The sequence below is a fragment of the Spea bombifrons genome, chromosome 7, assembly GCF_027358695.1.
Source record: "Spea bombifrons isolate aSpeBom1 chromosome 7, aSpeBom1.2.pri, whole genome shotgun sequence".
Taxonomy (NCBI): Eukaryota; Metazoa; Chordata; class Amphibia; order Anura; family Pelobatidae; genus Spea; species Spea bombifrons.
The window spans coordinates 45,366,030-45,390,771 of record NC_071093.1 but is presented as its reverse complement, the minus strand read 5'-3'; the positions used below and the strand labels follow the sequence as shown (position 1 = coordinate 45,390,771).

Below are 24,742 nucleotides of genomic sequence, written 5' to 3'. Positions count from 1 at the left end.
GACTAATGGAAGTCTATGGAGGAACGGGCTTCATTAGCATCGCCATAAAGCATCAGCTCAGTGTGGGGTTTGAGCCGGGAAATTCACCCAAAATATCACATGACTGACAGCAACGGCGGCTCCAGGTCTGCAGAAAAAGGGAGTTTATTGGAACAAAATGAGATAAAACCCGCTTTCTGTCACCGACGATACCGTATGCAGCTCTGTTTTTTTTTTATTCCATAGTAATTGTTTTTGCACAAAATTTGCCAAAACTTCATGCTGTTTAGTAAAACAATTAATACAATAAGACTGACATTATCCAGAATGCAGCGCTGTCCCTTTAATGGGGTATAGCGGGGTACCCTGGGGTAATAGGCTGCAGGGAGCCTGGCGCTGGCTGAATGAATGGATAATTGGCAGCCATGGAAACCTGACTCTCTGAGTGCCTCCGAGAGACTACAATTCCCATCATCCGAGAAGCTGTTGCCAGAATGATGCGACCTGTAGTCTAAATGGAGCTAGAAAGCTGTGTGTGCCCCTTCCAGCAGAAAGGGGGATTTGCTTGTATTCATTCATTGATGGATATTGTGGCCCCACCAGATCCGGCTCCCAGGGGCCCATAAAAGGATTTGAAAAACGAGAAATGAATGGGTAATAAAAGGATTTATTGTTCCTGTGCAGACATTGCCCGCGCCGTGTAACCCTCCATCAGAAAGTCTAATGAAACCAGTTTGTACGCAATAAGACGTTTTCTGCCCTGGCCATGTGCTAAGGCGCTGCACAGCTTAGTAGATCCAGCCCTAATCCGAGCCCCCGCGACGACCGCTCTCTCCGGGCTTCTCTCTCCAAAGATGATTTCATGATGGCGCGCAGGGACTTCCGTCTCGTTTGTTAGAAGGACGGGTCTCCAAATCCAACCTCCTCCTGTATCCGGTGAATTTCATCGAGCAGAGCCGGGTTCTGCAGATTTAACTGTAAAAAAGCGATTCTAGATTGTAAGCTCCTGCGAGCAGTGCCTTCCTTACTCTTTTCATATTGTCATGCGATGCATGAATACGATAGCGCTATATAAATATTATAAATAAATATTAATAAATCTCACCTTCCGAGTGTATTTGTAGCACTGTTCGGCCTCCACCTGTCTCCCAGCCTAGAACAGACATCAGGGGGTTAATAAATCCAGTGATTTACAGCGAAAACGTCTCCATTCGTGGAATCAGAGAAGTGAGCATTTATATAAAATAGGAAATTAAGCAATAATTTTAGGTTAATTATAATTTTAGTGCAGAGACGGGACGCAGAGTGCAGAGACGGGGCGCCGAGACGGGGCGCAGAGAGCAGAGACGGGGCGCAGAGAGCAGAGACGGGGCGCAGAGTGCAGAGACGGGGAGCAGAGTGCAGAGACGGGGCGCAGAGTGCAGAGACGGGGCGCCGAGACGGGGCGCAGAGAGCAGAGACGGGGCGCAGAGAGCAGAGACGGGGCGCAGAGTGCAGAGACGGGGAGCAGAGTGCAGAGACGGGGCGCAGAGAGCAGAGACGGGGCGCAGAGAGCAGAGACGGGGCGCAGAGAGCAGAGACGGGGCGCAGAGAGCAGAGACGGGGCGCAGAGTGCAGAGACGGGGCACAGAGTGCAGAGACGGGGCGCAGTGAGCAGAGACGGGGCGCAGAGTGCAGAGACGGGGCGCAGAGTGCAGAGACGGGGCGCAGTGAGCAGAGTCGGAGCGCAGAGACAGAGTGCAGAGCGCAGAGTGCAGAGACGGGGCGCAGAAACAGAGCGCGGTGACCCGGAGGAGGCAGCTCAGGAGGAGTCACGTCGGTCTGGACTCCTATGGGAATGAATGGATCTCTTGTTCTGTTGTGGGACCTGAGCTCGGCTATTCCCAGAATCCAAATTAGACCGAGCTGTGCAGCTCTCGCCATATCTGGCCCCTGATACCCACCTTCAAGCAGATGAGGGCCAGGTAGCCCCAGACTTCAGCATTGGCGTTATTCAGAGCGTTGGCTTCCGAAAGTGCATCTTCTGCCTCCTCCATGTTCCCTAACTGAATGGAAGAGAAAGAGTTAATTACTCCATTTCTCATGATACCCTGGAGTCTCAGGGTTTTTGCCCCAGTTTAGGGTCTCGGGGCAGATTCTCAGCGTCACGCACTTTGCAGCTGCCTCCTTCCAATTCTCGCCGCTGTGATCTGATTCCTAATTACTGCTTTTGCTCCCAGTGTGTTATGGTTGATATCCCTGCTTGCATTCAGGTGATTTAATTAAGTTTCTCTTTAAATAATAATAATAATAATTCTAGTACTTGTCTATTTGCAGTACAAATTGTGATAGTTTAGCGACATTAACCCCTTGCTGTGGAGTTCAATTTAGCACGGGCCAGATTGCTAACTTTTTCTTTACTGAAAAGCTGCCCAGCAGAGGTGGTAGAGGGTAATACAGTGAGGGTATTAAACATGCATGGGATAGACATACGGCTCCTGAATCTAAGACGAGACCAACGACTGATTAAGGTTTGAGTCTTTACAGCAGGAGAAACGGGCAGACTAGACGGGGGCCGGATGGGGCCGATCTGCCGGCGGGTTCTTTGTTTCTATCCTTACCCTGTAGCAAGCGATCCCGGCTCCCAGCCACGTCAGACAGGTGGGGGATCTTTTACAAGCCGTCAGATACGTGTTCTTAGCCTTTTCATTCTATGAAATAAAGAAATCACAAAAGCCAATCAGGAGTCACCCGGATTTACGTTTATTTCTCCCCACGTTCCTAACGCGGTCAGCCGGCTGTAACGATTCCTTTATATTTTGTATCAATTTTCATCTCAGCCCCTAAGAAATTATCCCCAAAAGAGGAAAGACTGCGTGAGAATAATAACGAAATCTTGGATTCAGGATGAGACCCAAGGGGCCAATAACGGGGACTCGCGGAACCGGGCGAGCGGGCGAGCGAGAAATCCCGCCCCGGCAGGCGGCTTTCTAACGGCTCGGAAATAATCATTAACGCAAAGACTAATGAAGATCCGTGGACTGGAGCGTCGGCCTGATATCCCGGCTTTACCTCTCCTTCCTCCAGGTAGATCGACCCCAGGCGCAGGTAGACCGGCTGCATCTCGGACGCGTCGGACACTAGGCTGAGTGTGCGCTCATAGCAGTTCCGGGCTTCTCTCTTGTCGCCGCTCAGAAGCCGTAAGTGTCCCGTGAAGGCCCAGACGTCAGGGTTCTGCGCGAGAGTAACGTTGTTACCGCTTAAAATGAATCGAATTCATTCTATTAACATCCAATCACGTGATCAGCGCCCAGGGGCCCAGTGACCTCCAGGAGCCCGAGACCCCCCCCCCGGAATGATTGTCCATCATCGATAACTTAGTGTTTTTATTTTGTGATGTTAACGTTCTTGGTTCTGAGAACGCACCTGGTGGTCCATCTTGGACGCTTCCTCTAGATTCTTGTTGGCCTCGTCGAGTTCCTTCCTCAGGAGGTGAGTCTGAGCTCGCAGCAGGTGATATCGGCAGCTGGGACCCCCGTCTGGAGACAGCAGCTCGTGGGCGAGAGATCTCTGCACAAACTACAACCAAGCAGGGAGCAACAGACCATGTGAGACTGAGGAGATCATGTAACATGTTACATCGTACATGCAAAGGACATGGCTTCACCCAGGTGCGATCAGGTGTGATAAGTTTTATGACTCCAATAAAACGCAACAAGCAATTAACTGTTGGATGAATAATTTGGACAGCGATTGTGTAACGAATATTCAGAGGTTTCTCGTTGTTTTTGGTTTGTTTCGTTGGGGTTCCTTCCTGGTTTTGGGTGCAAACGCACAAACTGGGCAAAAAATGTTAAAATCGGTGTTCATGCAAATCTGAATGCACATCTCTAAATACTATAACGTTTATAACTCAGGTGAAACACACGGATTTGGGGCCGTAGGCCGCGTACATATATGCTTTGTTATGACGGAGACGATCGCCCGTGTGCCCGGTGCTGACCTGGGTCGCGTTGGCCCGTGCCAGGAACAGAGCCGCCTCCATGAAGATGCTGCCGGTACTCGGCTCTGCTGCGGGGCCGTCGGCGACTCTTCCTGAAACAGAAGGGACCAAACGTCTGAAACGGGACGGATTCAACCGCTTCCAATCACTGACTGCTTTTATGTCACATGACAATGTGCATACTGGCCTCCGACAGCCATCTATTTCTTCTGTGTGTCGTTTAGTCTTTCTGGAATCATCCATAGCCCACAGCGCCGCCATTGGGGCAAGTAGGGGTCCCCTCAATGGCCCCCGCAGCCCACTACCAGTGACCGGGCTCTCATGGAGTGCTACCAGTGTCTGTGCCTTTGCAGGCTTTTGGGGATTGTGACTCGGTGGCCCCATTGTGAGCTTTAAGGCTTGGGGTGGGATGGGGCAGGTGGACCTCTCTTTAGGTTTATACTGGGCCCAAGAATTTCTAATGGTGGCCCCGATAGCCCGGTGCTCCATATTCCTGGAGTCCTGGGTTGGTTCCTCTGACACCCGCAGGTTACCTCTGTCACCGATCTCTCCCACCGATGCGGCTTCTCCGTGTGGAGCTCCGGTGTCTGACGTGGCTGGCGGCTTCTCCTGACCCGCTTGGGCCTGACGCAGCTTATGAGCTTCAGAGAAAGCCATTTCCATCCTGATGTCGTTACCCTGAAGCTCGTAGAACAGTCCTGCGCGACACACGAGAGCAAGTCCTATATACCGCCTATATAAACATCCGTCGCCATTGGGTCACATATATTTAACGTCTGCATCATCAGATATAAGTTCTCAGTACAACTATATTAACAAAAAGACCGGGGAGGGGGTACGCGTACCTAACATCGTCCAAGCCAAGACGCTGGTCGGATGGAGACACGTCGCATCTTCGAACAAAACCTCCGCGTTGCCATAGTTACCAAGGAGCACCGCTATTATCCCAGAGAGGAGCAAGCTACGCAGAGAGGGGACGCACAGATTATATATTCCATACATTATATATTTATTTAAAACATATCAATAACGGGTTATTTTTTCCAGATTTCCGCTGCTCACCTGGGCGGGTGACTCCGGTTCAGGTTCAAAGCCTCAAAGAAGCATTCCTGGGCTTTAAGGTAGTTGCCGGTCAGCATTTGAAATTTCCCATAATCCACCCAGTGGTCCAGACACTGCCGATCCCGCACCAGCCTCTGCGGATGATAAACGGACGCCAGATTAATACGGGGAAATTCGGCAATTAAAGGGACAGCAACACGAAAACAAACCATAATACTAAAGGCGCTTTCGTGGTCTGTTCCCTTCTCCGGTTTTTTTAAATAAAATAGCAGAATTCTATATTTTTTTAATTGCTACGTTACAATAACGATATATTTTTTTAAGATGACTAAATGCTTCCAAACAATAAATTATTTTTTTAATCGTTAAATACTACTGAACAATAACGTTATTTTTTGTTTAATCGTTAAATGCTACCGAACAAAACATTTTTATTAATCGTTAAATACTATTGAACAATAAAATAGGTATATATGTAATTTCATTGTTCGGAAGCATTAAGCCATCTTAAAAAAATATATCGTTACTGTAAGGTAGCAAGGAGTGGGTGGGGCCAAATGCCACACCCCCACCTGGACAATAAAGCGTCTCCCCCAGAGCCCTGGTAGCCACCTGTGATACCCATCGGCCCGTTAACTCTTTACCTCCTGGTAGTACATCTCAGCCAGCTGGTAGTCCTCGTTGAGCTCTGCTTCTCTCGCAAAGCATCGGAGCTTCTCTGGGTCCGTCATGGGAGGAGGAGGAGGCTCTTCGCGGTCATCAAACAAAGTCTAGGAAGACATTTTTACCATCAATTCAAAAAGAAAAAAAGTTTTCTGTATTCTTAACCAAAAATGAATAGAAAAAAAATTAGGGGGTTTCTATGTATCCAGCGTATCATTCAGCGATAATTTATAACAAATATAACAATATATTTATATACCGTATATGTTCTTAAAGAAATATAGTTACTATAGGGACATCAGGAGATTTGCTTATAGTACGGTAAAGAATCATCTCATTTTGGCCTTTTATTAGCTCAGGAAATTGAAACCCAGAACCTGCTGGCAGATCCGGCCCCATCCGGCCCCCGTCTAGTCGCCCGTTTCTCCTGCTGTAAAGACTGGAACCTTAATCAGTCGTTGGTCTCGTCTTAGATTCAGGAGCCGTATATCTATCCATGTATGTTTTCCTTGACTTTATTAGACTCTACCATGTCTGCTGGGAGGCTGTTCCGCTTATCTACCCTCTCACAACTTCCTTCCATTCCATCTCAGCCTCTGAACCTCTAGTTTTAGCTTACGGCCTCTTCTTTTAAGTTTTCTCCTCCATTGAAATAAACTTTCCTCCTGCACTTTGTAAAACCCCCTTATAAAGATCGTATTTACTAAATGAGGAGAAAGTCCACATTAATCTAGGATGCCGTAATCGTCTATAAAATACAAGAAGCATTTAATGGAGTCAAACCAACCTGGTGAACTTGTTCCGGGGGGGGGCTGAAAGCGAAGTAAACTTGGCTTCCGTGATCAGCTCTTGTTAAGACCACCTTATCAAATGTAACGTGACCTGAATAACTGACCGAGGGTGACCCGGCCTGACCCATCGACTCAAACCGTTATATAACACGACGGACCCAACCCGGGTGGCCCGATTTACCTTATTAAGGGTGAGGTGCATCTGATCCACCAGGAAGACGTAGAGCTCGCCCAGGAAAGCCTGCAGCTTCTCCCGATCCTCGAACGCCGTGGTCTTCAGGTATTTCTCCCGCACAATCTTGACCACCGTGTGCTGCAAACAATACGATAGCGAAACATGGCGTTACCTGCGGCCCCCTCCTGGTGTGTGTGGGGGGGTATTGTCACGCGAACGGTCACCTTCAGTTGCTCCTTAAAGGCAAAGTATTTCCCTGAGCAGTTGAGCTCGTAGTTGAGCTGGCACTTCTGTTCCTCCAGGGCTTGTCTGTCCAGCTCCTGACCCTCGGCCACCCGCTGCCCAAAGAGCTCGAAATACTCCTCCAAGATGGAGTTGGTGATGCTGGAGACCTGACTCTGATAGTCCGCAACCGCCTGGACACGGGATAACAAAAGCCAATTCACGACCATGACTTGCGATGTCCACGCTTGGTGCATGATGCGCGTGTAGACATTTATTACATCAGCGGTCACGTACCTTCTGTGCTCCGGCGGAGCGGCGCGGTAACTGCGGTCGCGGAGGAAGAAGTTCCTTCACTCTGCGTTTTACAAAGATACAAAAACATTAAAAAAAGATGAAGAATGAGAGAAATACAGCTATGACTCGGTAACAGTAACACAGAATCAGAGAGAACGTCTTCGATATCTTGCGTGGTTACAGAGCTAAATCAAGCAAATTAAAAACGTGAAGCCGTAAAGCTCTCCTTATCCAAAACATCCAAATTTTACGCTTTTTCTTTCTTTTTTTTACGTGATGAGACGGCTCTCGATGGAAGAGCGTGTCTGAAAAAGTGTCGTCTACGTAGAGCTCACTTTATATCCAGTTCTTCTGCCGAGCGTTTGGGCACCAGTGGTTTTTCCAGACACAGCTCCAGCACTATGTACGTCCCGGCCTCTGAGTATTGCTGCGCGGAGACAAAAAAAGAACACTCGGCTGGTCAGCGATGCCCGACAGGCGGCCACCTCATCCACCTATGGGGACTCCAGCTTTAATGGAAGGATCTCTTCTTACCTGTCCTTCCACGTTTTGGATGATGCTCTGCGTTATGGCGGGAGGCGTGGAGTCACCGTCTCGCGGTAAGTCAGATGGTTTCAACACAGCGGACATCTGCAAAAAATTAAAGCGCTTCAGATCTCTGTATGACCGTCCAACGGGATCTGCCCCCAGAATGGAGCCCTGTAACCCCTCGCTACGGGGAGGGCTAACCGAAATTTTCCTGATCTAAGAGGTTTCTATCTATCTTTGAACTGATACCATCTATGGCTATGGAGTAGACCCTCCAGCCACTTCTAACAGGCAAGTGCGGTGGTCTCTAGGTGTCCTCCAGGATGTGCTCACCCTTCTTCCAGTGTCTCTGCCGGGCTTATCTTCTTTGGACGTACGGCTGGGCGCTTGTCTGGCATGAGGAGAAGCGGCTGGGGCGTTTCCGAACCTGCTGCCCAAGCTGGACTGGCGTGCGACCTCCCGTAGAACACTGACCTGGCACTTGGTCTGCGCAGGGGAAAGAGGCGTATTAATGGTCTGTGTGCATTGGCTTAGGGGCAGGAAGACCCCTATGAGGGACCCCTATAGACAGATATGTCGCCCCATTTTACCTTCTCGAGGACCTCAGAATCCTGATAGGGATGGATGCGAAATGCCCCGCGCAGGCGCGTGACCCCAGGGTAGAGCAGGGGAACCATATTTACGTAAGCAACGCCGTGGAAGGAGATCTGGAGATCCTCCTCGCCCTGATGATCCAGAGAGAAGAAGAAACCGGTTTAATGATTCGCCCGCATCGGTGTTTATTCTACGCCCCGTGAACACACGCAGGACACATATCATTACCGTGCCCAGAGCCCCACTCACCTTGTCTGTCTTGGTGGTCTTTGCTTTGGTGGTGCTGGTGACAGGGACCCTCATTATTTCGACCGGCCAATAGCGGCATTCGGCTATGCGCTTCTGGAGGCTGCGAATCGTTGTTAAATATATTCAATTATTTCGCTAATACCGACACACTCTGTACGCCGTCCGTGGGGCGCAAATAAATACAGGGGCTTAGTTTATATTCTAAAGAAAATCAAAGTTTTCCTTAAGTTATTTAAAAAAACACAATGTAAAGCGGTATTTATATATTAAATAGTGACGTGTTTAGGGCATTTTCGGCAACTCAAGGCAAAGCAAGAATCTGGAAGGGGTAAGCGGGTGGCGAGGGCCCCAGCATGTATTACGGCCCCCAAATGATCCATAAAGGGGCAGACAGCATTTAGTGTAAAACCTGGAGTAAATCAACCCAAGCCTGCGCTCGCTTTCTAGAAATCGCAACCTAGAGATTATTACAGCTAATAAAATATCTAAGACCCCAGGAGCGCTCTGTGAATATAATGAACGGCTCTACAAAGACAAATACAAAGTAACTGAGGAATATCTGATCATTTTCCTTTAATCCTGTGTCTGTCAGCAATAGGTAAGGGGAGCAGCCTCCCAGCAGAGGTGGTAGAGGGTAATACAGTGAGAGGATTAAACATGCATGGGATAGACATACGGCTCCTGAATCTAAGACGGGACCAACGACTGATTAAGGTTTGAGTCTTTACAGCAGGAGAAACGGGCGACTAGACGGGGGCCAGATGGGGCCGATCTGTCGACAGGCTCTAGGTTTCGTCTCCCAGGGTGACCACCCCGGCGCATGTTCTAGGATGAAGCTTAATCGGACAACTTGTCACCTGGTCAAGGTGGACGGCTCAAGATAGCAGCGTCTCTCCATGTCCCAGGTCACTCTCTTCCTGAGGGTCTCGGCCTCCGTGCGGAACTCTTTATCCTGTAAAGCATTGATGGCAAAAATAACATTAAAAACACATAATCCACCAAACTAACCTCTAGGACCGTATTATTGCAGTAATAAAAAACACTAAAACGCTGGGATCCGCGGATATATACTGCGATACAGACGGTGCTCAGTATTCCGGCATTTCCATCACTATATCCTCACCTCTGTCCGGTTCATTTCCCCCCCTTCCTCCTCATACGGCCCCCCGACAATGAAAGATTCTGGGATATTCTGAGCTCCAGGGGCCGCTATGCCGCTCACAGGCCATTTCTTCTGGCGGGGGACCGGCTCCATTTCTCCCCCGGCCTTCAGGGAGCCATTGGAAAACAGGACAGGCTTCTGCGGGAAGAAGAGAGAGCGGCCACCTAATATCCGTCCTTCCAGGCCCGGGGGGCTTGGTTGCCATTTGGCTTTAATTCAAACCGCCCCAAGATGCAGCTGGACAGTATACTCTATGAGAGCTCCAGCCGTACGGCGCGCCGTTACCTCTCCCGCCGCCGGGATCTGAAGACCAACCGCGTAGTTATACTGAGGGCCTGTGGTGTTCCACGATTCCGGGACGGAATAAGCCGCTTCCACGGTCACCGTCAGCTGATTCCCATCGCTGATCTGCCCCTCGGAGAGCAGAGGCTCGGGGACGGAGACTGCCACCTCCAAGCTGGGCTGCAACAAACACAACGGGCATGGCATTGATGAGTACCAACTGGTTGCCCCATGCTCCCAGGGGCAGAATTACTCAATTATGTGTAAGGCTTGGCTATATCTGAAGGACTCCTGGCCATGGTGTTGGAGGCCATGTCTGGTCATGGGGTGATGGGTGAAGAGGGACGTTCGTGAAAGGGGGACATGCAGACCAGAAGTTCATGAATGAGGAGGCCATCGGGGAGCGGAGCGCGATCAGGTCGCTTGCCGGTACCTTGTGTTCGGGGTGAGCGGTCTCCGGAGGTGCGCCGGTCACAGGATGCAGAGGGAGGGTAACCTTGTAACTGCAGCAGCCTGAAAGACGCCAAGCGTTAAACCTGTGACATCATAAACCCATCCGTGGCTACGTGGTGGGACGGCAGTTTAAATACCCAGTACTAACGTGCGTTAATCTGTCCATCCGCTTCTAACTGACCTTTCAGTAATGGAAGCAGATCCACCGCCGCCTGGCCCAGAACCGCCATCTTCTCTTCTTTCTGCTTCTTCTCCTTGGGTAAGACCTCGAACACAGTTACTGGGGGGGGGGAGACGAGACAATGATTCACTGGTGATGTCTGCAGCGCACCGGCCGCCAGGCAGAGGTGGCCACTAAAGCTCTTTGCTGGGATGGTCAGCGATCTGCGTGGGAAGGAGGGCCGGCCGCGGCGTTGGGCATTGGCGGTTGCCTATCTACTTACGCAGAACTGGTTTCTGTGCCACGTCGTCCAGACCGTGAGGGCCGTCAGGGCCGATATCAAAACTGGCGGTGAAGTCGTACTCCGTGGGTTGGCTCGCAGCGGCTTCCAGTTTCGGAGAGTCCCCGAGAAGCACATTGTTAAACTCCGACCTCACGTACGTCACCGGCGAGTCGCTCTTTGCTCCTTTCTAAACGCGCCAGAAGAACAGACGTAAAGATATATACATCCCACAGCGTGAAGCCCCCCGGGGCAGAACCGGAGGGGCAACAGTACGGGGCAGGGGAAGAAACCCCCTTTTCCCTTCCACTAGACGAGCAATGGCTGCTTCCCAGGACATGCCCTCTTCCGGGGCAGGTAGGAGCACAGGAGCGGGGGGGTCGGGAACATTGGGGGGCAATAAGGGCAAGTCGAGGAAGAGGTTAAAGAGTCGCGCGGAGTGCGATCGCGTTTCGGGGGGATACGGCAGCGACACATGAAAAGGCACGCAGCCGGCTGTTTGTTGTATGCATTACCAGGTCGCGTGCTCGGAGAACCGTGATCTGCACCGGCACCGAGGTGTGAGCCTTCGTCTCCGAGAGTGCCGTTTCCATGGCTACGGGGAGATAACACAGAGAAAGCATGATGTGAGCGGTGCAGGTCCCATTACGGCTGTCACAGGACCGGAAATTTCCGCGCAGGATTAACGACTTCTTACCGTTCCGCGTTACCCGGGTAACGGGGGCGCTCGGATAGCTTTACGTTTGTTAAATCGCCGCTGGAACCGCGCAGCCGGCAATCGCAACCGTTTACGAATCAACGCAAAACCACGCGAGTCTCCCCCCAAAACCGAGCTAACGCGATCCTGCTCACCCCTTCCTGATTTCATACTCAGTTTGGATACATTAACGTTACTAGAAAATCACTCCGGAGCAAAACCAAGAATTTGCTTTTTTAGGTTGAAAATTTTACAAAAAAATCAATTTTAAAAGTTTTTTTTATTATTTTTTTATCTTGTGACATTAAACGTCTAGTCGCTCGTTTCTCCTGCTGTAACGACTCAAACCTTAATCAGTCGTTGGTCTCGTCTTAGATTCAGGAACCGTATGTCTACCCCGCGCATGTTTAATACCCTCACTGTATTACCCTCTACCACTTCTGCTGGGAGGCTGTTCCACTCATCTACCATCAGCTAAGTAACATAAACCAGAAGTCCCAATTGTTCTGAATTCTGCCCGTCCTTACTCAGGACATGAGCGCCCATTCTGGGGCTTACCTAGGGGTCCGTAGCCAGACTCTCCCCTACTTATTCTAACATTAAACACTCCCTGGTAACCCACCTATCCCAAAAAGCTTACAATCTATCCTCCTAATACCCTCTACCTGCATTCTGAAGAAACCAGCTGTTCTGCTCTCCCCACCTTCGAGATCTCCGGCCACTGACTTCTCCATCCACAATCACATCATCCTCAGCCAAGCAGTCCCGCCCCTTCCATCTCATCCCCCACCTCCTAATAGATTGTAAGCTCATAAGAACAGCACCGTCATCTAGTCTTAATGTGTGATAATTTTGTATACTGTGAGTCTTAGTTATGGGTCATTTTCGCTGTCCTGCTATTGTACAGCGCTACTGAATCTGCCGGCGCCATATAAATAAAACATTGGAAAGGGGCAACTTTCTAAAGCACGTAGCAAGCATTTGGCCCCAACCTTCTAAACAGCGCCCGGCGCATCAAGTGAATAAAGAGGAAGCGAACAACGACATAGTGTCGTGAGCCAGCAGGTGGCGCCGCCTGATCACAATACAGGGTCCTAGCGGCACACAGGACACGGGGGCCATACGTGTTATAAGGAAAGGCCGGGGGTCTCGATACGTATTATCAAGAATCTAACACTAGAGGGTCAGAGACTGAGATGGAATGGAAGGAAGTTTTACTTTACTGAGAGGGTGGTAGATAAGTGGAACAGCATCCCAGCAGAATTGGTAGAGGGTAATACAGCAAGGGTATTAAACATGCGCGGGATAGACATACGGCTCCTGAATCTAAGACGAGACCAACGACTGATTAAGGTTTGAGTCTTTACAGCAGGAGAAACGGGCGACTAGACGGGGGCCGGATGGGGCCGATCTGCCGGCAGGTTCTTGGTTTCTATTTAAGGTACAAATGGATGGATTGAAAACGTTTTGTCCCTCATTTAGCACTTTGTACCACACTAGCTCATATGTATGGAGAATAGCAGCCTCAAGAGGGGACTTAAATCAGTACTACACCCCCTTCCTGCCCCCAGCACCATGCCCTCATCCTGCCTCATACCCCCAGCACCATGTCCTTATCCTGCCCCATACCCTCATACGTACTCTGTATTTCCAGTACCATTCCCTTCTTCTGCCTTTATACCCCGAAATATACCCTCTTCTGCCCTTTTCCGATACCTACTTTTTCCCTTCGCCGCGTCCTCCGTCTCCTAGTAACCGCTGGTAATTCTCGCGAGACTTCCGGTGAGATTCTGTGGAGGTTGCTAGGCAACATGGAAGCGATGACGTTAGATGCAGACAGTGGCAGATATTTGTATAACTGGACTGGGAGCAGATGTTGTACAGATGGGGCACAGGGCGCAGGGTGAGGGCTGTTCATATTAATTAATAGGATGAGGAAGGCAGGAAGGGTAAATGCCCCCTAAAGGGGTAAAATTATATTTAGCACATGAGTTAAAAACATTCTATCTAGCAAGAAGAGGTTAACCAGCCACTGTAATGTAGCAGAAGCATTCTGATTGTTGCTATGGCGACTACACCACTTTTACCCCTTTGCACTCCGTTTTTTTACATCTGCTCTCGTTCGGTCTGGTCTGGGGGCCTCGGCTCTACATTTATAATAAAAAAAAACCTGGTAATTTAACCGTCAAAAATTTCCTGCGTTACGGAATCGTTAATCTGGGGCTCCAGAACCCACATACCCGCTGAGTGTCCATTGTGCCCCAAATCCCGAGCCCCTCTGTCCTCCCTGCTGCCCCCTTTCCTCTTCTGTGCCCCTCTTTCTTCCCCCTGATGCCCCTCTTTCCTAGGGATCAGAATGTTTGTGGGGTATGAGGGTATCACAGGGTTCTACAGCCCTAAAAGCCCCGATAATGTATATAGAAACAGCAGGAAACGGCTTTATACATTAAACGGGGTGAATAAAACCAATTCTTCTGAATGCCCCACCCAGTTACACAAATAGCCCCGCCCCATCCACCCCTCTAACCACACCCCTCTGGCCCTTTAAACGGTTGGAATGTCTGTTTCTGCACAGAAGTCGATCCGTTTCTGTTGAGTTATGAAGGTCGCTGTTACCGGCGTCACTGAGGGAATCGGATTCAGACTGAAGAAATATTACCCCCTCTGGGGCAGATCCTAAACCAGCCACAGATTACGCGGAATGTAATTTGTTCGTACCTGCGAAGCGTTCTTTTATTGCACTCCGGGCTCCTCGCCGCAGTCACGATGATTGACATTTAAATTATTATTCCATAATTACCTTTTCTTGATCCGCGCAGGGGCGCAATTAAAAATAAAAGTACTAAAAATAGCAATAGTCATAAAAACCCGACTTTAATAAGGTGTTAATTGAACAATCTGGAGGGTTTTGCACATGCGGACCCCCTGTGGGTCTCATTGAAATATTTTAAGAACGGACTAACGCCACAGAGATAAAGCTGCCCCTCCTGTGCCGTTTGTCACTAAATATAGATGCCTTTTTTACGAGGCATTTTGCCCCAGGAGGCAGATCAGCTAAAAACCCAGTCTTTGAGCTCCAAGTGTATTTCCAAGGTCGGTGAGGGATAGGTTCAGGGGCTGAGATGGAATGGAAGGAAGTTACTTTACTGAGAGTGGCAGTTAAGCGGAACAGCCTCCCAGCAGAAGTGGTAGAGGGTAATACAGTGAGGGGATTTAAACATGCATGGGATAGACATACAGCTCCTGAATCTATTGACATAATTGATTGAATAATTGGTATCATCCCCGTGTACCTTTCAATAAATGTTGGGCATGTACTCCAGTGTTCTAGGCGTACCCCAAAACATTCTATTGGCTGGGATACGGTTAGAGGTGGGGCAGATTTCGAGGCGGGACCACCATAGCTGGGAATGAGCGGACCCTGAAACTCTTAAAATATTAACCCTTTATTGTGAAGATTCTATGTAGTAACTCCCCATATGTTACCCAAATGGCTCTAATACCGGTTGTCATGGAAACTTTCACTTGTCATTATTTAAAAAGACACTTAATAGACTCACCTGCATTCAAGCAGGGATATCAACCATAATATACTGGGAGCAAAAGCACCAATTGGGAGTCTTATATATACGATTGCAAAAGGGGGGGAGTCAGCTCCAGACTGTGTGACCCTCAGAATCTGCCCCTTCGCCCCTGAGATTGGGGCAAAAACCCTGAGACTTTGGGGCAAACCCTGAGAGTTCCCGGGTATATTGCCCACCCACCTACCTTACCCATCCCCCTACTTTGCAGCATTCAGCTGAAATATACCAAACCTCCTCTGATCCCCACTGTGGGGTTGTTTGGCAGGGGGACAATGCACAAAAATCAGGACTGTCCAGTAAAGAACTGGATAGTTGGCGGATGTGATTATATGGGTAAAATGTAGCGAGTTCCTATTATACATTTAGAGACAAAGAACATGTAGGAAACGGTTCATTTTCCCTTATTTTTTTTCCTCTCCTGGACTCACAGAATGGTCAAAATTTCCAGATGCTCCCAACAGGATCCGAGCGCATGAAAAAATCTCCCATCTGCTGAACAAAAGACTCCAAATTCATTTAAAACATTTTAATTTCTGTAAATTCTTCCAAACCTTTACGTATATATTTTGGGGGGGGGGGGTAACTCCCCGAAAATATTTAATCCAAAGCATTTTTTTAAATTATTATTTTATTTTTTTATTATTAAATATCTGATTATATTTATTATAATTTTATATTTTTTTTTCTCCGTTAGGATTTCCAGCTCCTCCAATGACATTTATCTCTATTTATAAATATTTTTTTTTATTATTTTCATAATGTTTGGTGTACGAAACAAATCCCCAAACAAATAAATAAATAATCTTTATTTACAAAAGGTTTCGATGTCACTGTTGGGGTTAATAGATTGACCCCGAAGCCCCCCTGTCTCCAACCTGTCCACGATATGTAACATAGATATTAATAGGGAGACAGGTTCCTAAAACATTTTGACAGCTGAGGTCTCGCCCGCCTGTTATCTGCCCCGTGAGGTGGGGCGATCGGTGACATTGAGAGCTTCAGTCTTAGAGATCAGAGACCGAGATCGATAACTTCAAGAAAAAGGTCGTTCCCTTTAAAAAAGGTAATCAGTTTCTTAGAATCTATATTTTTAGTCAAATTACTAAATAATTCTATTTTTTATGTAAAATGTGTCGTATTAGGAGGGGTGAGTGGCGAATGTCCCGGTGTCTGTGTATTAGGAGGGGTGAGAGCCGCGTGTCCCGGTGTCTGTGTATTAGGACGGGTGAGAGGTCCGTTTCCCGGTGTCTGTGTATTAGGAGGGGGCCGCGTCCCGGTGTCTGTGTATTAATAGGGGTGAGAGGTCCGTTTCCCGGTGTCTGTGTATTGGGGGGTGCGTGTCACGGTGTCTTTGTATTAGGAGGGGTCCGTGTCCCGGTGTCTGTGTATTAGGAGGGGTCCGTGTATTAGGAGGGGTGAGAGGCTCAGGTCCCAGTGTCTGTGTATTAGGAGGGGTGAGAGGTGCGTGTCCCGGTGTCTGTGTATTAGAAGGGGTGAGGGTCCCGGTGTCTGTGTATTAGGAGGGGGCGCATGTCCCGGTGTCTTTGTATTAGGAGGGGGCCGTGTCCCGATGTCTGTGTATTAGGAGGGGGCCGTGTCCCGATGTCTGTGTATTAGGAGGGGGCCGTGTCCCGGTGTCTGTGTATTAGGAGGGGTGAGAGGCTCAGGTCCCAGTGTCTGTGTATTAGGAGGGGGCGCGTGTCCTGGTGTCTTTGTATTAGGAGGGGGCCGAGTCCCGATGTCTGTGTATTAGGAGGGGGCCGTGTCCCGGTGTCTGTGTATTAGGAGGGGTGAGAGGCTCAGGTCCCAGTGTCTGTGTATTAGGAGGGGGCGCATATACTGGTGTCTGTGTATTAGGAGGGGGCGCATGTACTGGTGTCTGTGTATCAATAATATATATATATTATATATAGGCATACAGATGCCCTTTATCACTCCCATCACTCCTGGGTTCCAATGGCCCTTTATCACTCCCATCACTCCTGGGTTCCAATGGCCCTTTATCACTCCCATCACTCCTGGGTTCCAATGTGTTCGCTGATCCAAGTTTAAAGGATAATTGATGGTTAGAAACCCTTTTGTAATTATGTTACAGCCAGAAATTTCCTCGTTTTCCATGTAAACAGCTGAGTGACCCCAAACTTTTGAACGGCCGCGTGTATTTCTATATGTAGCTGAATGGATACTCGGCGCTGCGTGGTCCGTGGCACGGTTAGCAGCGGAGGGGATAATGTGTGTGTGTATTTTGGGATTAGTGACATGTTTGCTGATGGGTATGGCTGACAGACAGATGTATTAAATGTTTGCCTTTACGTGACCCCGCGGGTCAGTCTCGGGAGAGAGCGCTGCTCATTACTCACACAGGAGATTCCTGGCCGCTGTGGACAGCCTCTAATTATAGGCCAGACCTGGACTGATAAGTGGCCTCCATGTACCTACTGAGTGTCTGCTGACAGGGGGCAGATGGATGGGTTTGCTTTGTCTGTGTGACCCCAGTGGAGCGGGAGCTAATAGGGTGAGAGGCCGCTCACTGAGTGCACCGTGAAGGAGAGTGCCACGAAGGGCATACAGATATATATAAGTGCCTCGCTATAAGGAGTGTGTAAGGAGTAGGTGAGTGTATCTGATATCAACATCTACCCAAAACAGTTCAGCCAATCAGGAGCCCAGGAGCTTGATGGCAAAGATGGTGTTAAAATCACGAGAGGGGGGAATAGACATAAAGATGGTTAATCTAAAATATCTCACGAAATGCCGAACAAATGCAAAAATCCACAATAACGTATATAGAAATATCTATTTCTAGGGATTGCCATCATAATGTCACAGAAGAAGTCGTCGTCCCGGGGTAGCCGTACCCGGCAGAAACCTCGGTTGTCCCCGGCTGCTGCCGGCAGCTATTATACCGACTCGCTCGGATTCATGGCCATGGACAAGAACGTTCCGGGTCTCTCGAACATCATTCTCCAAAAACTCAACATGAAGACCTACGAGGAATATCGGTAATCTCTTCATCTACATCCATATCTTGGGGTCTTCAGCACTTCAACAGCCGATGAAATTCCCCCCCCCTGGCTCTGGGCTCCAAGATGTCCATCATCCTGCTTCCCACCGTCTTCTATCGATGCTTAATCATCTTTTATCTCTTACCCTCGTTGGCTTTTCCCAGGTCCGCTCTAGAATGTAACGGCCTCGCCGCTAATTTCGGGATCCGGACGTATTCCGAGATGTTCCAAAAGATGGAGGACACTTACAAATTCTGTGCAGAGTGCAAGAAGCTCCCAGGGCTGCTCTCGGACCCCCGAAACATGAGGCGCTGCAGGAGGTAGGGCAGATATTCGGGGGGCTGGTATCAAGCTGGAGATACAGGGGGGGGAATATATTAGGGTGAAATACCCATCTTCCGCAACTCTTGGTGATGTCTACAGACTGGAGAACTGAGTGCAGCCAATGAGAGACGATGTCCCCACGTCGTGTATTTCCCATTGGTTGCTCTTAATTCTGAGCGGGGGACACTGGCGGTCCTCATTGCCCAACATTCCTTAAACTCCTCTTATTCAATCTTTTCATTTATTTACCTTAATTTGACCCTCCAAAATGCTTATTTTTCTCTGTTTCTGTAATTATTCATTCACCGCTCCAATTTCTTTTTAGCTCATTCATTATTTTTTGTTTTTTTTGCGTAGATCTTCATTGATTTTTTTGGATCTGTTTCTGGGGTAATTTTTTATTGCCCTCTCACCCCTCTCTTCATGTTCCGGGGCAGGTGTCAGAACGTTTACTACTGCAGCTCCGAGTGTCAGAGGGAAAACTGGCCGGCGCATAAAAAGTTTTGCAGAAAACTGAAGATGGCGGCTATCGACAGACTCGTCGAATGGTTGGTGTTTACAGGTAATGAGCTGGGGGGGTTATAACATGGAGATTTGTATTTGTTCTCCAGATACTTCATAGTCCTAAATAGCTCCATAATATGACTCGTGGCAATTATTTTTCATTAAGGAGATATTCCTTTTCCGACTGAGCCCTGGAAGAAGCCGCTAACAGAGATAAAGAATTGGGAGGACTGGTTTTCCATGCAGGAACATCTTGAGGAGAAACTGGACAGCATAATGACCGGACGATACATGGGGATTTTGTGGTCCAACGCCGGGAAGCCAAGACCAGAAAACCATGAGCTCAAGGAGTCAATCAGACGTCTGACATGTGACTTTTTCTCTCGCCCAATGTCCATTGGGTTTGCCATGAACACCTTTCACGTGGACCCCTACCAAGGACCGGTCACGGTGCACGTCGTCGGAGCTTCTCATATCGAGACTTTGAACATTCGAGCCACAGACTACGATGAGTTGGCCAAGATGTTCCCGGGAAACCAAGGTCTAGAGGTGGCTATGGTGGGACCCGAGGTGGTGGACGGTCCGGTCATGAGACCTCCTCTCACGGCATTCGGACCACGCGGGAAAGTCTATCTGAGCGGATACAAGGGACTGTACCACGTCTTCTGGGAAACTCTGGTCGAGAGCAATAAAGCAGCGAGACCTGACCTCGTGGTGGGCTTCCATCCAGGTATGTTACCATCAATAAAAAGAAATACTCCAAAATGTCACGTGATTTACATAGAACCAAGATATGTGACGACGGTTAAAATGTCAGGAGAACCAACCAGCCACCTGCCGTATCTGTATATTTAGACTCCTGAAGTGGACTCGCAAATCGGGTGGTTTCTCGGTGAGGAGGGAAGGAGATGATGAACTGCTCTAGCCTCCTGTCAGTAGTTAAGCTTTTATAGAGAGCTGAAAAAATCCTACGTATTTACAGTCCACGTAGCTCTTTAGCTGTGAATCTCCTCTGAAGCCTGTTTATCCGGCCCCCGCCGGAGACAGAGCGATGCCAGGAACGGTAGTCTGATCCCAAGGTCCAGCTGGAGGAAAAAACTCACTAAGAACATGCCAGGGGCCAACATGACTTTTATCTAGACATCCAGAGACAGCTGAAGGGAGACACGGGCGAGAAAGAGGCTCCCCGATCTCGGCCAAACTTAGAATATAAAATAGGGGGCCGCAAGCGATAAGTAACCCTAAAACACGGATACTGAACATCTAATCTAAAAATCAGTTTTATTGTGACTGATGTAAAAAATATAAAGTATTAGACATATGAACTTCCACGTAGGGAGTAGATGGCCCACGGTCCACATTGAAAGCCCAGGAGAACCTCATACCTCTCCTGTGCTCCCTTTCTGAGGCTCTGCCACCTCTTCTGGTAGGCTGTTCTACCACATATCTAGCACTTTGTACGGGCTCTCATTAAATCTATCCTTTAAACCTGGAGACTGCCGCCTGCTGTCCTGGCTTTTAGCGAGCGGCATTCAAACTGTTAAATCAGGGAAGGGGTAAACTGAGACGTTTCGGGTTGCCATGGACTGTATATCTCATCATCCCAGTCACCCAGAAGGCTGCTGGGAATTGTAGTGCACACCAGCTGGAGTGCCATGTATGAAACAGGTGCTGATCCTTCTTCCTATTAGTGCAGCAGGATCCCGGCCGCATGACGTGGCTTTATCCCTCCGTAATCCTCTCCAGCATTTCTGTGATTCCAACTCACTATATATATAAATATTCCCACACCCCCCCTGGAATTTCACACCCTGCGGCCTCCATACGTGTGGGGTTAACCCCTTCCGGCCTGCGTTAAAATACACACCTTAATCAGGCGTTGGTCTCGCCATATGCTATGCTGTATTACCCTCTACCACTTCTGCTGGGAGTCTATTCCACTTATCTACCACCTCCTCAGTAAAGTAAAACTTCCTTCCATTCCATCTCAGTCTCTGATTCTCTAGTGTTAGATTCCGGTCTCTTGTTGTAACTTTTCTCCTCCTTTGGAATAAATTCCCTCCTGTACTTTGTTAAACCCCTTTATGTATTTAATTGTTTTTATAAAACCCGTTTCTTATCTTTTATCTACCCCATTCCACAGGATTTCACGCGTCTCAGGGCCTGACCGAGGGCTGGCTCCCCACCCTGCTGCTCCTGCGCGACTATAACATCCCATCCATGTTCACCATGTACAGGTAACACCCTGCGCCGTGGGGTTTTATTACCCATTGCTAAGGAGGACCTGGTGCTAGTTACATCTCTGGAGCCCCTAGGCACCAGTAGAACAGGCAGAGATGGGTGGGATGTAAAAGGGGGGGCTGGTAAGGAGAGGGTAAAACAGAGCATTTGCCACATTGGATGGTGGTTGGCCATGACTACCCCACCTGCCTTCTGCTCAGTGTGGCTTATGGGTAATACGGCCATAGATAGTAATGGTGGATGCCCCACTAGAACCTGATACAAGAGGGAGAGGTCACGGGGTGACATGACGTGGTGGGGTTACATTCTGGCGCGATAAGGAAACCTGACCCTCGTTTGCTCTCTCCCTGTACTGGCAGTGAACACGAACTCAAGTATTCCCTGCAGATCCTGGCAGAGCTGGACACCAACATCTTGGGGTCCGGACCGTTCCCCTTCTGCTCCCCCAAGTATGAGCAGGTCCAGTCAGACCCTAACAAGCCCCCCGTTAACAGCAACGCCTTCTACCTGCTCTTCAGAGGTCCCACGTGGCAGGACTCGGAGCCCAGCCTGGGAGATCTGGAGGAAGACGAGTCCAGCTAACCCAGAGAACTGGCTACACGCGTCTCACCCATAGGCCACGACACCCACCGACCCTTCATACCCAAATCTCCCTCTCATTTAGGCTACACATTCGGGGAGTCACTGCATAGAATCTTCACGATGGGCTATTAAAGGGTTAATATTTCAAGAATCTCAGGGTTCGCTCATTTAGAAAGTCCCCCAGGTCTGGGTATTAATAACCCCTCCGCCTGCACTTCTTCACCCACAGACACTAAGTCCCAGTCAGCCTCAATGCACTGCCCGGGAATGAGAATTCTGACTGAAAGAGATCTCAGCCAATCAGGAGAGACTTCTCGACTCTCCCGCTTGCCTGTGAGTTCAGAAGCCTCTGCTGATTGGCTGAGTCTCTCCTTCACACGAACTCAAAAGCTGCAGCCGGCACCAGGTATGTGTCTGTGTGATGTCTGGTAATAGAGGGGTTAATTCTCTGAATCTGCTCATGTCTATATTATTAAATCTGAAATCAACATGGTTTCCAAGGCTTCCTAATAATTAATATAAAATGTGAATCAGTGTGTATGTGAATTATATATAGTATATAATAAATATATTATAAAATGTATTTGATGTGTATGTGGTGGTGTGTATATACAGTATATATATATAATGTATAAAGTGCGTGTGGAAAACAAGACAGTTACTTCATGAAAAACAAATCTGAGGGAACAGGCGGGGGATTAAATTAATTGCCGCACTTTTTTCTTCCTGGTCTATCTGCCAGCAGTGCACCTCTTATCAGGAAGAAGTCCGGAGAACCTGTGTTCACCCATTCTATTTAGAAAATAATTATTTTATCAGGTTCTGTGTGATGTCCCTCTGCCTGTCCACTTTTTAAATGGAAAATTATTAATTTTATCCCTAAAATAGGATTAAAAATATGTTTGTATACAGCGCTGGGGGGTTATATTACTGTATACAGCGCTGGGGGGTTATATTACTGTATACAGCGCTGGGGGTTATATTACTGTATACAGCGCTGGGGGTTATATTACTGTATACAGCGCTGGGGGTTATATTACTGTATACAGCGCTGGGGGTTATTACTGTATACAGCGCTGGGGGGTTATATTACTGTATACAGCGCTGGGGGTTATATTACTGTATACAGCGCTGGGGGGGTTATATTACTGTATACAGCGCTGGGGGTTATATTACTGTATACAGCGCTGGGGGTTATATTACTGTATACAGCGCTGGGGGTTATATTACTGTATACAGTGCTGGGGGTTATATTACTCTATACAGCGCTGGGGGTTATATTACTGTATACAGCGCTGGGGGTTATATTACTGTATACAGCGCTGGGGGTTATATTACTGTATACAGCGCTGGGGGTTATATTACTGTATACAGTGCTGGGGGGTTATATTACTGTATACACCGCTGGGGGTTATATTACTGTATACATCGTATATTACTGTATACAGCGCTGGGGGTTATTACTCTATACAGTGTTGGGGTTATTACTCTATACAGCGCTGGAGGGTTATATTACTCTATACCGCATGGGGGTTATTACTGAATACAGCTTGGGGGTTATTAAATATATATATCGTTGGGGGAGTATTAAATATATACAGCATGGAACTTCACCTTTAAATATTCCATCATAACACGTTGTATCACTGATATAATTAGTATTTATTAATAATATATAATATTAATGATTTATAATTCTATTATTATAAGCTTTAGCATTAATTTGGATTCTGAGACATTGCGTGGGTTGCGCTGCAGTTTCACTTGTGGCCAGCAGATGGAGCCAGATAATGCTTATTTTTCCTCCCCAGGTCTTCTCCATTTCACCCCCAGCCTCGTTTCTCGATAGGATTAAGCGAGGTGTGAGTTGAGTTTGTCAAAGTGCTGTTTTTTTATTGGTCTTCGATTGATGTAACTGTTTCTTCCAGGAACTGTAATCATTTTTTTCTTTATAATTGGAAATTTAGTAAATTTATGTAGTTTCAAAACATAGTAGATTCCACGAAATCGTGTAAGTAATATGTTCTTGTTTTACTCCTTTGGGTTAAAATATAATTTATTCCAGTCCCCATGTGCTAAATAAAACTATACAATTCTTGTGTCTAAATCACCAACAGGATACTGAGCAGTCTCTGCCATAAAGCAAAACAAACGTGGCGTATCGAAATGGGCGTGGCATGTAAAGTCACATGACATCTACAATGGCTGCCTGCCGCTCCGCAGATTCTTGTATATGTATATATATAAAAAAGCTTTAAAAATATATTTTTTTTTATGTAATTGGTTGGCTACTTTCAGCAAGGCTGCAATAAGAGTACGGACCAAATCTTAACGTGTTTGACCCTCACAGACATTCCTTAGATGCTGATTTAGAAGTCTGGTCATCAATTATATTTTTTTACTTGTCATTACACATAAAAACTACACGTGGTATCTAGCACATGATGGATCAAGGCTGTAGCCAGTATTTTACCTTCTATGAAAGACGGCAGTAGATAAATGGAACAGCCTCCCAGCAGAGGTGGTAGAGGGTAATACAGTGAGGGTATTAAACATGCATGGGATAGACATACGGCTCCTGAATCTAAGACGAGACCAACGACTGATTAAGGTTTGAGTATTTTACAGCTACTAGACGAGGGCCGAATGGGGCCGATCTGCTGGCGGGTTCTGGGCGTCTTTGTAGTAGATACCGTGCATTATTACCACGGCTTGTTCTTTGGGCTGTATCCTAACAATCAATCCTCTGATATAGCCTGGCCCCCAAGACCCCTTACAAATCAATAATACTCGCAAATCATCGACAATCCATTTTAGTAAATAACGGTTTATTCTGTAATAAAGCAGCTTCATTCCTTATATTATCTTAAAAGTACAACTGTTTTCATCGTCTTCGGTACAAATACTAACGGGGAAAAAAATCTCC

At 47.9% G+C, this 24,742-nt stretch overlaps 2 protein-coding genes across 3 annotated transcripts; one reads left to right on the top strand and one right to left on the bottom strand.

Annotated features, from left to right (window-relative positions):
* Nucleotides 1–630: 630 nt before the first annotated feature.
* On the bottom strand, nucleotides 631–13,334 carry CFAP70 (cilia and flagella associated protein 70). Of its 2 annotated transcripts, XM_053471887.1 has the most exons (28): nucleotides 13,297–13,334; nucleotides 11,395–11,474; nucleotides 10,883–11,069; nucleotides 10,621–10,719; nucleotides 10,420–10,499; nucleotides 9,990–10,166; nucleotides 9,666–9,842; nucleotides 9,400–9,494; nucleotides 8,543–8,642; nucleotides 8,290–8,424; nucleotides 8,033–8,185; nucleotides 7,706–7,801; nucleotides 7,507–7,598; nucleotides 7,172–7,232; nucleotides 6,877–7,068; nucleotides 6,659–6,790; nucleotides 5,668–5,793; nucleotides 5,024–5,157; nucleotides 4,807–4,922; nucleotides 4,495–4,659; nucleotides 3,962–4,053; nucleotides 3,385–3,537; nucleotides 3,031–3,192; nucleotides 2,580–2,669; nucleotides 1,923–2,024; nucleotides 1,085–1,132; nucleotides 860–954; nucleotides 631–825 (listed from the first exon to the last, which is right to left on the bottom strand). In XM_053471887.1, the coding sequence occupies exons 2-27, from the start codon at nucleotides 11,470–11,472 to the stop codon at nucleotides 874–876; spliced, it is 3,123 nt and encodes a 1,040-aa protein (XP_053327862.1). In that variant the 5' UTR covers nucleotides 11,473–11,474; nucleotides 13,297–13,334; the 3' UTR covers nucleotides 631–825; nucleotides 860–873. The 2 variants fall into 2 exon arrangements, with proteins under 2 accessions (XP_053327862.1, XP_053327861.1); XM_053471886.1 differs by having other exon boundaries at nucleotides 631–954.
* A 2,772-nt stretch (nucleotides 13,335–16,106) lies between these two features.
* MSS51 (MSS51 mitochondrial translational activator) lies at nucleotides 16,107–22,042 on the top strand. Its single transcript, XM_053471563.1, has 7 exons — nucleotides 16,107–16,223; nucleotides 17,967–18,162; nucleotides 18,330–18,485; nucleotides 18,927–19,051; nucleotides 19,160–19,723; nucleotides 21,137–21,230; nucleotides 21,594–22,042. Exons 2-7 carry the CDS (start codon nucleotides 17,981–17,983, stop codon nucleotides 21,814–21,816), a joined length of 1,344 nt encoding a protein of 447 aa, XP_053327538.1. The 5' UTR covers nucleotides 16,107–16,223; nucleotides 17,967–17,980; the 3' UTR covers nucleotides 21,817–22,042.
* The last annotated feature ends 2,700 nt before the right edge of the window (nucleotides 22,043–24,742 follow it).